Source organism: Chinchilla lanigera, unplaced genomic scaffold (genome assembly GCF_000276665.1).
Source record: "Chinchilla lanigera isolate Chin_1 unplaced genomic scaffold, ChiLan1.0 scaffold00116, whole genome shotgun sequence".
NCBI lineage: Eukaryota > Metazoa > Chordata > Mammalia > Rodentia > Chinchillidae > Chinchilla > Chinchilla lanigera.
Genome location: NW_004955517.1, coordinates 3,259,650 through 3,272,665, shown reverse-complemented (window position 1 = coordinate 3,272,665; position 13,016 = coordinate 3,259,650). Strand labels below are relative to the sequence as shown.

General features: G+C 43.8%; 1 protein-coding gene across 1 annotated transcript in view; it reads right to left on the bottom strand.

The window, feature by feature from the left end:
- The window catches only part of Cadps (Ca++-dependent secretion activator), a 454,713-nt gene that overhangs the window by 147,518 nt on the left and 294,179 nt on the right, over positions 1 to 13,016 (bottom strand). Inside the window, exons 15-16 of the mRNA XM_013506934.1 lie at positions 8,310 to 8,522; positions 3,663 to 3,674 (exon numbers count right to left, since the gene is read on the bottom strand). Of these exons, the coding sequence (XP_013362388.1) occupies positions 3,663 to 3,674; positions 8,310 to 8,522 (225 nt within the window). The remainder of the gene's footprint in view (positions 1 to 3,662; positions 3,675 to 8,309; positions 8,523 to 13,016) is intronic.

Genomic DNA, 13,016 nt, shown 5'->3' with positions numbered 1-13,016 from the left:
CCTTCCTTCCTTCCTTCCTTCCTTCCTTCCTTCCTTCCTTCCACAGAAATCAAGGATTCACTACAGTTTGAGAATCAACTTCAACTCTGACCTTTTCCAGACCTGGCTTTAGGAAGTTCTACCCAAGCTCTGGTTGGTCTTCAAAGGCATCCACGTGTACTGAAAGAGGGTGATGTGATTTCACAGGCTCTGTTGCTAGGGCATAATTCAACACATCTTCTAAACAGTGCCACCTGTTCCACTTCTGGGGTTTAATAGCATAAGGTTTTTAGAGTCTTTTTGGTGTGGAGGAGGAGACTGACTTCCAGTCACACTTAGATAGACAAAGCTATTACTGATACCTCAACTACGTTCAGAGCCTTGAACACTAACAATGGTATCCACAACACAGAAGCGGGCTGATGGTCTGGAACACTGATGGAGGGAAGGTGTCCTTTCAGGTAGAAACTCACAAAGCCCCTTACCCCGAGTTTCCCTGGAAACAATTTCATTGTGACATTTGAGGAATATTGGGAAAATTATGGTTCCTACAGTGATACCATTATGTGGATTTTATACTCTCATCTAATCTGTTCATTAAAGTTTAACAGGCTGGTCCCTAGCAGGCTCCCCTGCAATTTATTTTGTTCTTTAATTGATTATATTTGAGTTCACTTCACATTTGATATTCTTTTCTTTTTTCCTTTGCTCACAACTGGAAAAATATATATTATTCATCATCTCCTAGTAGCAAGTATTCTTCTGTGATCTTGTTTCAAACATATGCATTTTTAGATGGTTTTGCACTAATATCTACCAGATAAATGTCCTTTTCTTGGAGGAATAATACAGCTTTCAAATTTTTATTTTATTGAGATTTTCTTATCATTCCCATAGCTCTGGGATTGAAAACAAAAGGGGGCTCTCCCTGTTTATTTTGCAGCACCACATTTTGGAAATTTTTCTGGTGTAAAGAAGGAGGAACTCTGCGGGTGGAAATGATCATGACTGTACTGTTAACAAACTGCCTGGAAGGGGTTCTTTGCTCTCATGAATTCCTTCTATAATAAGCTAGATGCAGCTGTTTTACCACTGAAATTTAAAGCACAGTGAGGGTCGTTGCTAGTCCTGAAGGGTGCTAGAGGCAGGAGAATAGCTAATGTAACTCCAAAGTCATCTGTGAACCCAAACTGCAAATGAAAAGGTGACTTTGTATCTTTCTTATATGGAGAATGTGTGCTTGTCATATCTGCTTGACAGTAAGAGTGAATGCATGGTTTGGACAGTAACGCACAATGACAGTAGTCAGCCTCATCAGAAGACACGAAATAAAGGAATGACAATGATTGATGGCAGCTGGCTGTTCACAGATTTTTCTAGAAGAGCTTTTCTTGGCATAGTCAAGTCATCAGGGGATGCTGTACCTTGCCTGCACTGTGCCCAGCAAACAGAAGACTGGCCCTCCCGTGCCTGCTGCCCGCGGCACACAGTGGACCACTTAACTGAGAAGCGGCTGCTTCCTTCACGTCCCTCCAACCCAGCCAAGCTTATCTGAATGGCCGGGAGAGGACGGCTTCTTTGGAAGTTCTCAGGGGCCATGCTGCACTCTGCAGAAATCTCGAGTCAAAAACTACTGCGGCAGTACACCCAAGGGGATAAATATGGGATGTTTATTTCAATGTTAACTTTTATAATTCTTTGCAAGACAGTAGCTCTGAATAAAAATCATAACTGAGATTTTGTCAGTGATCTCAAGGAAGTGATTTATAAGTTTCTCTGCTGTATTACACATAATTTTCTGTTCCCTACATGAAAAAAATGTATGTTCTACATTTCACTAATTAAAGATGTATCTCACTGTAAATCACTATAGGACTTGAAAATACTCAACTGATAAGTGAATGATATGTTAAATGTGTCTGAAGTACTTAATTAAGAAATGAATCTTCATTTAATGTGTTTATTTAGGCCGTATCATGGTGTTTGGAAAAATTTGGACTTGATTATAGGAGTCTATCCTTTTAAAGAGGCATTTACTTTGATGATGGGAAAAATGTGATTTACAGTCTGGTTTTGGGTCATGCAAATTAAGTTGATATTGAATTAATTCTTTGATATTCCATTCTTGCAACGTAGCAACTGCAAGTTGACAATACAAGAAGATAGAGCAAAAATCTCATCAGATAAAACTATAGAAAGGAATTAAGGCAAACAACTATTTAAAAATCTACTAGGATAGCAATGCATTGTGCAAATACATGTAAATGCACTCAGAACAGAACTCATTCAGTCATTTATTCATCCATCCTCTCATTCTTGAAAAAAGAGAGTATAGCAAATTCCTAAATTCCCACTAAGTTCACATTCTATGGTAAGCTTTTAAAAATGCCTCATCCGACATTCAAATGAAAATAAAGTTAAATTAAGTATTTGCTTTGAGAGGTGAAAAAGGTCTGTCTGCTAGCCAGGAGTACACGTAAGCAAAATAAAAGGAAAAAGAAAAAAAGGGAGGAAAAAGCAAATTAAAGGACGAAAACAAATTAGGAGAAAGGCCGTTGTTAAATGGTCAGGAGAGATGACATGACCTACTTCCTCTAAAGCTGCATTCAGAATACTCAATACATAGTTGCCTGCTCTCTTGACCACTTTTCTCTCACTCCCACTAATGTCCGTGCTGCCCGCTACACATTTTTGGTGGGTAGCTTTTTCCTAGGTTAATAAAGGAATTGTACACTTGCTTTTATTAACAAATAGTAATGAGAAAGATTTTTCTGAAGTTTTAAAGCCTCTTTTTTTCTCTTACAGACTTAATGTTTAGAAAAATTAATAAGAGTCCAAATGATGTTGAAAAAGTTATTGTTGTCATTGTTCTTGAGGGAGTAGCAGAATATTTAAGATCAGAGGTCAAACCCTCCGTCCCACTGTGAGATTGTGAATCCAAAATATTTGTGAATGAGGCACATGGATTCACTCACCTCCTTAATTTGATGCTTTTGTGTCTGGTAGTCCCATGTGCTAGAGCTGCCCTTTTCAAAACCAGTCTTCTATTGGACACTATCTGAGAGCAGACTCTCAAGGCTGGTCCAATGAATTCTTCAGTGTTCAAATAAAGCACTTACATTATTAATGGCATTTCACAATTTCTTTTAGTCTTGCTCAGTTAAACTCTTTGGGTTTCCTACCCTACCTTTCTATTTGTTGAGGTACCGTAGTTACCACACACCGTGAACTGACCGTTCTCATCTTTGAAATGGGAAAGGACACAACAACAACAATAACAATAGCACATTATCAGAGTTCAGAATGATCTGTTTTCAGGCATTAAGCAGTCAGGTGGCTGTGAATTCCGTGAAACAAAGGCCTTAACTGCCATTTCATTGTGATGTTAATTAATATTCTTGGAATGAAAAAAATTAGAAGATGCTCATGGTCGGCTTTACTCAGAGGATCATTTGATGCCAATATGAAAGCCAAGGAGAGGAGGCAATTATGCACACGTCGCATGCATCCTAGTTTCAGTATGGAAGCTTACAGTTCAAACCTAAGGTCAGGAAAATAACATGAAAAGTTTTACTACAAAGTCTAGACATGAGAGAGATTTAAGGGGGGGGGGAAGCACATTGCAGGTGTCAGATAATCTGGTCTGATTATCTGAGCTGTGCTAGCTATGGGGGAGCACTTACCCTTCAGTCCAGCTAGAAGTTAGCAGGGTAAGAAGGAACAAACCAGAATAACATAAAGACTAGCAACAAGGCTCAGGAAAGCAGACAGGAGCTCTAACCTAGCAGCTAAAGTTCTTGGGTTTGAGCAAAGATTGAACAAGAAAACTTCAAACAAAACAAAAGAAAAACAAAACAACCCCCCAAACCAGTAGTAACCATAATGCCCCTGGTTATTGAAGACTATTCAATATTGGCAAAAATAGAACAGTTTTCAGAAACATCCAACTTTGGGGATCCATGATATTATTAGCTGAGAAATAGGCTTAAAATGACTAACTGTAAATAAATAGTATGTTAAATAAACATTGACCAAATGTCAAAGCTTAAAATACCCGCTTTGTCCCCACCGCATTCCAAATGAGAATTAAGGTATGGGTTTTTACATTCCACTAATGCAGAATAGACAGAGATAAGGTGCCCCAGTGAGAGGCCACCTGACAAAATAAATTAAGGCAATATAAAACTAGGTATAAACTCAACTATAAATTTGGATGTTTCTAATATGGGCAACAGTGGCCTTAAAGATTGGAGAACTGCAAGTATTTATTTGAAAAAGTTGAGTAACTAGGTACCAACTTAATCTTTAAAATTTTAACTGAAAAGGAAAAAAAAATTAAATCAACAACACACAGAAAAAAAATCACAAAAGAACAAAAATAGTTTTAAAGGTTGATGGAACCCTCCCAAAATCTTTGTAGAGTCACACACAAACTAATGAATAGCAGGATCTATTTTTTTCCATTTTTACAATTCCATATAAATACTCCACTCCATGCTTTCTTAGATGTGTCTTTTCATTTTGAAATTGTAAAAAAATGCAAATTGCATCAAGAAGTCTGTTAAACTGAATTTAGAGACCTAAATCAACTCACAATTATTCCCAAGTTCCCCAAACTATAAAACATCCCATTCTCAAGTTTCCCTGGAACAGATAGCAACGTGACGAGACTGGAGTGTTTGTTTTTCTCTATGCCCCCAAATTTATATGTTGCTGCTTACTTCTCTTTAGCTTCCCTTGGCTGTGTAAACACTAATAAAGCGGTGACCAACTTGTCATTGAAAAGCTGTTGTCAAAATATTCAAAACCAGGATTTAATGAGATGTATGCAGAGTAAAGTATTTTAAAATAACCCTTACCTTTTGGAAGCCAAAGAAACCTTTTTAAAATGCAATACTTGATTTTTAAAAATCCTTTTTGCTAGCTAGAGAGTTTGTGATTCATTTTTGTGCTGTACCTTAAACAAATGAACCAATTGTAAGTGAAGGACCAAACTTGCTGTTTAGTAGTGTGTTGTGATTACTGCTCATTTTTATTGCTTTGTAGAAGTGCCTCACCAATGCAACCTGGTTTTCCCAGGGACTGAAGGTTTCCTGGGACACAGGATGTTCTGTGCTCAAAGTAGGGAAGTCCCAAGCAGTCAGGGATGGGTTATTCATCTTACCTAGGAATTGACACTGGGTTTCACTGAATTACCCATGAAGAGTTTGATCTGTTTAATAGTGAGGGTTGAACTTAGGGAAAAGCATTTGTGAACTAGCTACTACCTATGGCAGGTGCCCCTAAAAATTGTGATACATCCCTCACCCGCGCCACCCTGCGCGCAGGCGCATGCATGTGTGCTTGTTCAGCATACCCCGAGGCACCATGGAATGGAATGTGTAATTCATCCCTGGTTCCTCCCTTATTCTTTCTCCTGGATTTGGTCTACCCCCAAATTCAAATGCTCAGTGGAAGGTTGGACTGCTTTAATCCTGACTGGTTTCCTTTGAAGGTTTCTAAATTACGGGAATAGAAGCTGGTAGCTTGGCTGCAGTTTTTACCAAGTGCCAAAACTAGCAAGAGATGGAATTTGAGGCAGTACTGAGGTTCTGTCTCGGGGTCAATGAAATACCTGCACTAGTGAGGTCAGCGTTACCGGACTGAAGCTCAGGAGCAGGACTGCCATTTATTACAGGGCCACCTGCACATTGGGCAGACTGGACAACAGATGACTCAGTGGTGTGCTCCCCTTCTGAGAAAGGGGCCTCCTGTAACCTACAACCTACAGGCTGAACGTTTTGGCCTTTTTCTTCTAGAACTGGGCTGATGTGGTAAGGCCTCTTATTCTTCAGAGAAAGCCCAAATTTGGGCACACTTCAAAGAATCACCAGAAGAAAAGGTGGCTCTACTGCCAGATAGATAAATCCTGCTAAACCCCAGAGGCATGGATTATCTCTTATCTCACAGACCACCTCATATTCACTCTAGGGATGATATTGTTTATCCCTCAAGTTCTAACCTTTAGGATTTTGCTGGCTGCCCCATTTCATAAAAGTTCCCAATCAAGCTGTGTATATTCACTTGAGTCTTTTTGCTGATACCTAATAGCTAGCATTTACATTTCATAACTATATAAATCCTACCCACAGAGGAAATCTCCACCAAGAGCCCCTGTGTATTTTCATGAAGAATCACCCCTCTTCTTCAGCAGCTTCCTCCACTGATCTTCTTTTTGTTATTTTTTTTTTACACTAGGGTTTGAACTAGGGCCTCACTCACACTAAGCACAAACTGTATCCCTGGACTACACACCCTGGCCTGTCTCCTTTGAATTTTACCCCATCTTTCTTCTCTAACTAGTGAGCAAAAATTGTGCCAATCACAAGCCATGTTGATCTTCTTAATCTGGGCAGATGGTCCAACAGACACTGAATGCAAGGTGAAATGGCCTCAGAAGAATTGGAGATTATTTGGAAACAAAGCCAGTGTTTTCCAAATATCACCTGACATACATGTTTTATGAGGTTGATTGAATGGTGATTATAATTAACATTTTTCTCATGCAAGAATGGTTGCATTTCAGGTGGATATGACGTGTGGTTTCCAAATGTATTACAAGAAAGCCATCAGGCAGGGTGAGGGGAGGAGTCCTTCATGCAGGTGTTGTTATTCTGAGAAAATAAATATCGGGTAGGTTTTATCTTAGTGAATGACTGCTGCTATCTTTATTGGTCTCAGATAAATCTAGATGCCAGAAGGTAGTCCGAGAGAAAAGGAAAGGGGGGGCCTCAATGATGGCCACAAAGAAGGGCTAACTTTTTCCCCCAATTCCCACCTCATGGACTGCCTTAGTATTTCCTAATGTTCTGAGTAGAAAGCCACCGTGATTATGTGGTTGTTTACAAGTTTCCACCAAAGAATGCATTCTCCTTTAAGAAAATATCAGCTCCTGGTAGCACCCAATGGAGTTTGTCATGAAGGGAGAGTTGCATTTCTCAACTGGAATGGGTGCTTCAAGGTGGAAGAGCGTAGTCTGGAACAGGCATGGGCACAGCAGCTGCTGAGCTCATTTAAAAGAGAACTGACCTGTAGTTAGTTGTTAGAGCTGCAAAATGACTCTGTCTCTATCTGTGCTTTGCCTGCGATCTGCAGAGGGGAGATCGAGAGTGCTCCGCGGGACACTGAGTTTCCGCCTTGGGGCTTTCATTTGCTGTCCTTTCTCTGCAATTCTCCCTCCTCAGATATCTGGCAGACAGATCCCTGTATTTGTGCATGAGCCCAGGGAAGCCTTTCTTGGTCATCTGTTTGTCTAATGTTCTGTTTCTCCATGCAGTCACCACTCTAGTACGTTCTCCATGGTATTTATCAGCGTCTGAAGCCATGTGGGCTCCGGGTTGCCCTGTTTGCTGTCTAGGCTCTCCCAGTGGAAATGCTCAGAGAGTAGGGTCCTCATGCTCTTCATCCTCAGCACGTCTCACTTCTAGACAGGTGCTCAGTGGCGCAGGCTGAGTCAGTGGGTTCCAAACTAAAGTACGTGATCACCATGACTACCGCTAAAATGGCTCCTACCTCAGTTAACCCTGGTTGACTCGATATTCAGGGAAATAAAACTGCCTCTATTTAGGGTGAATGTTTGCTTGATTTCATGCTTTATGTCTGCATTTTAATTTGTTTTAGTAAATTGTCTCCAAGCATGGACTGGCCTTCACCTTACCATGTGTATCAGAAGTGCAGGGAGAGAGTGGTGGCTCCAAGGTAGCAAGAAGACGGGCCAAGGGGACGAAAAAGTGAACAAGGTGGAGGTGAGAGGAGAAGAAACTCTGATATTCATAGTGGCTGCTTAAGGAGACAGCTTCATTTCTGGGCGTCTGATATTTTAGCTAGGAATGGGATTTTAGGTACTTTTTCTACTGCATGTGATAATGTCATCATTTATTTTTAAATGGTTCTAAATTGCAGATTTGAGTTTATTTCAAATCAACACTATTTTAAAGTTACATTTAATAGGAGGAAATGAAGCAATGACATACATAATCTACTATATTTGAAGGACTCAAACAAATACATATTTGGCTGTGAATTCCAAAGTTTCACCAAAACAAGGAGAAATACACATAGAATACACTTTCCTTCGTGTAGTCCTTGGTGGGGAATGTCAAGTATTGCACTTTAAAATAACTTTCATCTACCGTTGTGCCCCAACTTGCACCCCGAGTCCCCTGCATGTTTCCAGCAAACACAGTTTTGTGAATCCTAAATATAAGAGCAACTACTTTTTCTCATTCGACTTTGGCAGATCTGCTTTACTCTGTGGAGCTACATTTTTAAGAAATGTCGTATTTACTTACAGAATTGTGAGATGGGGGCATCCAGCTGCGGCACGTTCCCTCCCTTGGCATTGAGCTTCTGCACTTGGGTTGGGGGCACGGGCTTGTGTGACTGCCCGGTTGCCCGGTACATGGCTTGCACCCACAGGATGCGGTCCTGCTCGTCGTCACTGGCGAATATCACCGTGTCTCCTTCTTTGACTGCATTGAAGAAGGCTCGCCCCCCTTCCAGACCTGCAAGGCAAGGAAGGGACAAGTTCGAAGCAAGGCTCAGCAGTTTCAGCACCTTCTCCTTGAGCCAGAGAAGGGAAGGAGTCATTTACCTGACTCTAGGATGGAGATTCTGAGAACCAGTTGGCCACGGTGGGACCATGGCACTGAAGGACATTTTGAGCCTGGCCCGATGGAACTGTCAGGCAGGCTGGCTGCAGGTGGCTGCACCCCTGCCTGTAACACACTTCTTTCCCCTTTGCATTTAGAAACAAATGAACAATTTCAGCAAAACCTCCGGATCCTTGCTCCCCTGTCAGCACTTGCCCGGTTGTTCTTCTCTTTACAAGGAGAGGATTATCTCTACCAAGGCATCTGAAACTCTTCGAATTTCACATATGAATCCCCTGTGCATCTTGATTACTGCAGCTTCTGATTTATGGTCTGGGATGGAGCCTGAGAGCCTGCATTTCTAACGAGCTCTGAGACCCACACTCAAGTAGCAGCAGTCCCTTTCCTCCTAAGCTTGCCCCTCCATTCCAGTTGCTGCTTGACTGAAACTTTCTTGTGAAGACTTCCCCATTGCCGCGTCTGACAGCTCAGTTTCGTCCACTCCATCATGATCAGCAGCACTGGACACACGCTCCTGTCTCTCTGAGACACTTTCTCCCCTTGGCGTCCAGGAAATTGAACGCTCCTTTCCTCCCTGGCTGCTGCTTCTGTCTTGTTTGCTGGCTGCTCTTCCTCCTCCTCCTGACCTTTACATGTGAGGGTGCTCTGGTGTCCTGTCCTTGCACCTCGCTCTGCTATTCCCCATCCGTCCATGATGTCACTGAACTTTCACCGGCACGAACACACTGAAGGTCCTCACGGTTCTCCTTGCCCTTGGACCTCTCTGTTGAACTCCAGCTCTGATCAGGCAGTGGCTTCCTTGACTTCTCCACATGGATGCCCCGTGGACATGCTGAGCTTTTCTTCCCCAGCACTCTCCTGCTAAGGCTGCTCTCCACCTCAGAAGAGTTCCGGCCCATCTCCACAGAAGCCAGAGTCCACAGTCTTGGGTCATTTTCACTCTCTCACTTCCTAGTTTCTCCAGTGCGTATCGGAATTCTCAGATTTCTATCCCTAGGACGTTACCACGTGTGCTCCCACCCCGGGCTGCTCCCCTGAGCCTGACCACAGTCATCTGTCTCCTGGGTTCCTCTAGCAGCCTCTCTCTGCTGTCTGCTCCAGCCTCACTCTCAAGAGTCAGTTCTCAACGCGGCGTCCGAGTTGTCCATTCATGCAAGAGTGAAGCCAGGTCAGCTCCGCTCAAACTCGCCAGTGGCTCTGCATTTCACTCATACAGAAAGCCCAGCTCCTGGCAAGGCCGGCATCCCGGGTCAAGTGGCCTCTCCCGCTGCTAGTCTCCTTGCCCAGTGCTCTCTCCCTGCCTTTGGTACACCTGTATACTCATTTCGTGGCAGTCCCACCGGCCTGTTGCGGTCCCACGGACACCCAGGCACCTTCTCACCTCAGGACCTTGCACTTGCTGTTCTCTGCAGACCAGCAGAACTTTTCTTTCAGGCCTCTGCATCATTCACACCCTTGCTTCCTGCATGTCTTTTTCAAACTCACATTCCTGACGAGGCCTTCCCTGAGCTCTACCCTGGTTACCCGCCACTCTTACCTTACTTAATTTTTCTCCATTGCTCGTATTACCTTCTAGCAAACCACACTCTTTACTTTGCACCATAAGGGCAAGGAATCTTTGCCTGTTTTGTTCACACCCATATCTGTGGCATCTAGACTACTGCATGGCACAAAGTAGGCACTCCACAAATATTTGTTGAAGGAGTGAATAAGCTACAGCCCTGTCTTTTTCCACAGGTAGCTCTCAAGGTGAAAATTCAGAGGAAAATACAAGTATCTCTTTGGGCTGAGGACAAAGCTGTATTATATCCTTCAGCATATTTCAGAAGCCTAAAGGGCTGGGGATGAAGCTCAGTGGCATAAGCGCCTGCCTGGCAAGTGTGAGGTCATGAGTTCGATCCCTGGTACCGCAAAAAAAAAAAAAAAAAAAATTCAGAAGCCTGCATCTTAGGTTAGTTGGAAATTTCCACCAAGGAATAAAGCACAATATCTACATCAGGTTTCTCATTATCTCCCCAGCAATTAGTTAAAAGTAGAGAGGAGAATAAATAAATGATTTGCATCTCAAAATTTGCAGTGAGGTCCAGTTAATAACCTGTCTGACACTGGCATTGGACAAGATTTCTGGTGACGTTAGGACTTCTCTGTGTTCACAATATTAACTCATAGTCTGCTGCAGAAGGCTGACTATGGGTTGCAAGTTCTTCACTTAGAATAATCAGAGATTGAGGCAATAAATAGCTACTTCGTTATGTGGAAGGTCTAGTGATGTAACATCAAAAATTTTTGTTCTCAGTACTGGGGATTGAAGTCAGTGCCCTCATATTGAGCCACATCCTCAGCTTTGGTTCTTTTTATTTTTTATTTTGAGACAGGGTCTTGCTAAGCCAATAAGTTGCCCAGGCTGGGCTCAAACTTGTGATCCTCCTGCCTCAGCCTTCCCAAGTGCTGGGATTATAGGCTACACCACTATGCCTGGCTCAATGAAGTTTTTTTTTTTTTTTTGGTTTTTCTCCTGTACCGGGAACCGAACTCACGGCCTTGCGCATGCCAGGCAGGCGCTTTTGCCGCTGAGCTAAATCCCCAGCCCCCTCAATGAAGTTTTAATAAAAGTTGTGGATGGTTATGATTATCAGGGCTATTTTGTCTGACTTCTTATGCAGGATATATAAACACAGATAACTTGGGAAGGGTGATGTATGGGTAATAAGCTGGAAAAACCTGAGGAACCTAAGGATGGCATGATAAGGAAAATTCTGGAAGGCGCGGAGGTACAAGAGCTTTCAAAGAGGCCTTTGGTCTGAAAAGGGAGCACCGAAGATTAAAAGAAAGTATGATTCTCCAGTCCAGACTTTGGTAATCTCAGAATAAGCCACGTGGCTGCAGTCGTTTGATGCCTGGCTAAATATTCCTGGAGGGGTGCTCTCCCCGCCCCCTCCACCTTCCCCAAGGGCTGCTGCCGGGCTGGGGACAGTGTTCCTGGAGCTACTGTTGTAAAGACAGCTGGGGCCTTTAGGGAGTGGCCAGCTCTCGCCGCTGTGTAGTTATTCCGAGGCACAACTGGAGAGATGATAGATGTTCAGATCTTTCTCTACCTCTCCCAACAGCCCTGTGATTAGGTGCTATCATCCCCTTTCCCAGCCGAGGAAACCAGCACAGAGAAAACGCAGCTACCCTGGAGCACAAAACTGGTCCATACGTGGCAGAGCTGGGCTTCTGACCCCCAACATCTGGCTGCTCCAGAGCTGAGGACTGTCAGCACTGTACTGCAGGAGACCCAGGACCTCCTGATGAGACCGGGAAGAACGGAGAGGGGCACCACAGTTCAAAGAGAAGCGAGACAGGAGAGAGTGGACAGCGACGAGCGACACAGGGGTCACAGAATCAGCAAGAGCAGCACAAGCCGCCAAACATGGCAGATGACAGGGCGGGGCTTCTGGGGCCGGCAATGGCGGGGGCAGACCAGCCGCGGGGTCTCGGGCCAGTGGCTGGAGCAGGGGTTCAATCGCTTTCTGGCAAACTTGTGCAGACGTCATCCTCCATTTATGGTTCAAAAAAGAAAAGGCCCATAGCCATTGTCCACGACCAAAGCTAGTCATGTGACATGTCGTGCCGTGGCAGTATTCTGCCTGGAGATCCTTTTATTTGAAGATTTCACTGCTTGGGAGTTGAGAGACTGTGGTATACGCTTTGGCTCACACCCAGGGAAAGGTAAAGCGAAAGGTTCCCAGTTGAAGAATAACTCATGTGTAAAACTTACCTACAGTGATTTACCAATTCCCCAAACTGATATCTCAAGGAGTCTAAATAGGTAGAGCTCACTTAGTAAAAAGGCCTGGGTCTGGGTGACCATCGGGATCCCAGGCTGGTCCTCAGGCAAAGACCTCATCCATCTCCAGCCCTCTCAATGGGAAAGACCAGCTGCAAGAGGACAGAGCCCAGCAGCGTCTCCACCAACTGGCTTCACTGCCACCCTGGAGAAAGCCAGGACTGGGAGAGACAGAGATGGACTCCAGCTCCCCGCCTGACCCGCACGCCCACCTTCCGGCAGCTGCCGCGGAGATGCCACAAATCTCTGCGGACACTGGCTAAGACGTCTCTACTTAGACCCACAGCTGGCAAGAGTCTTGTACATAGAAATCCCCCGGAGTGCTTATTTATCCTGCTTCCTCTCCTTCAGATTCACAGGCCAGCAGTGGGGCTCAGGAACCTTTATTTGTAATAAGCACGCTTTAAGAAATTCTGAGCTAGCAGGGCAAGGTGATACACACCTGTAATCTCTGCAGTGAGAGGCTGAAACAGCCCAGGCAACTGTGTGAAACACTGTCTCAAGAAAGAAAAAGAGAGAGAGAGACAAAGAGAGAAAGGAAGGAAGGAAGGAAGGAA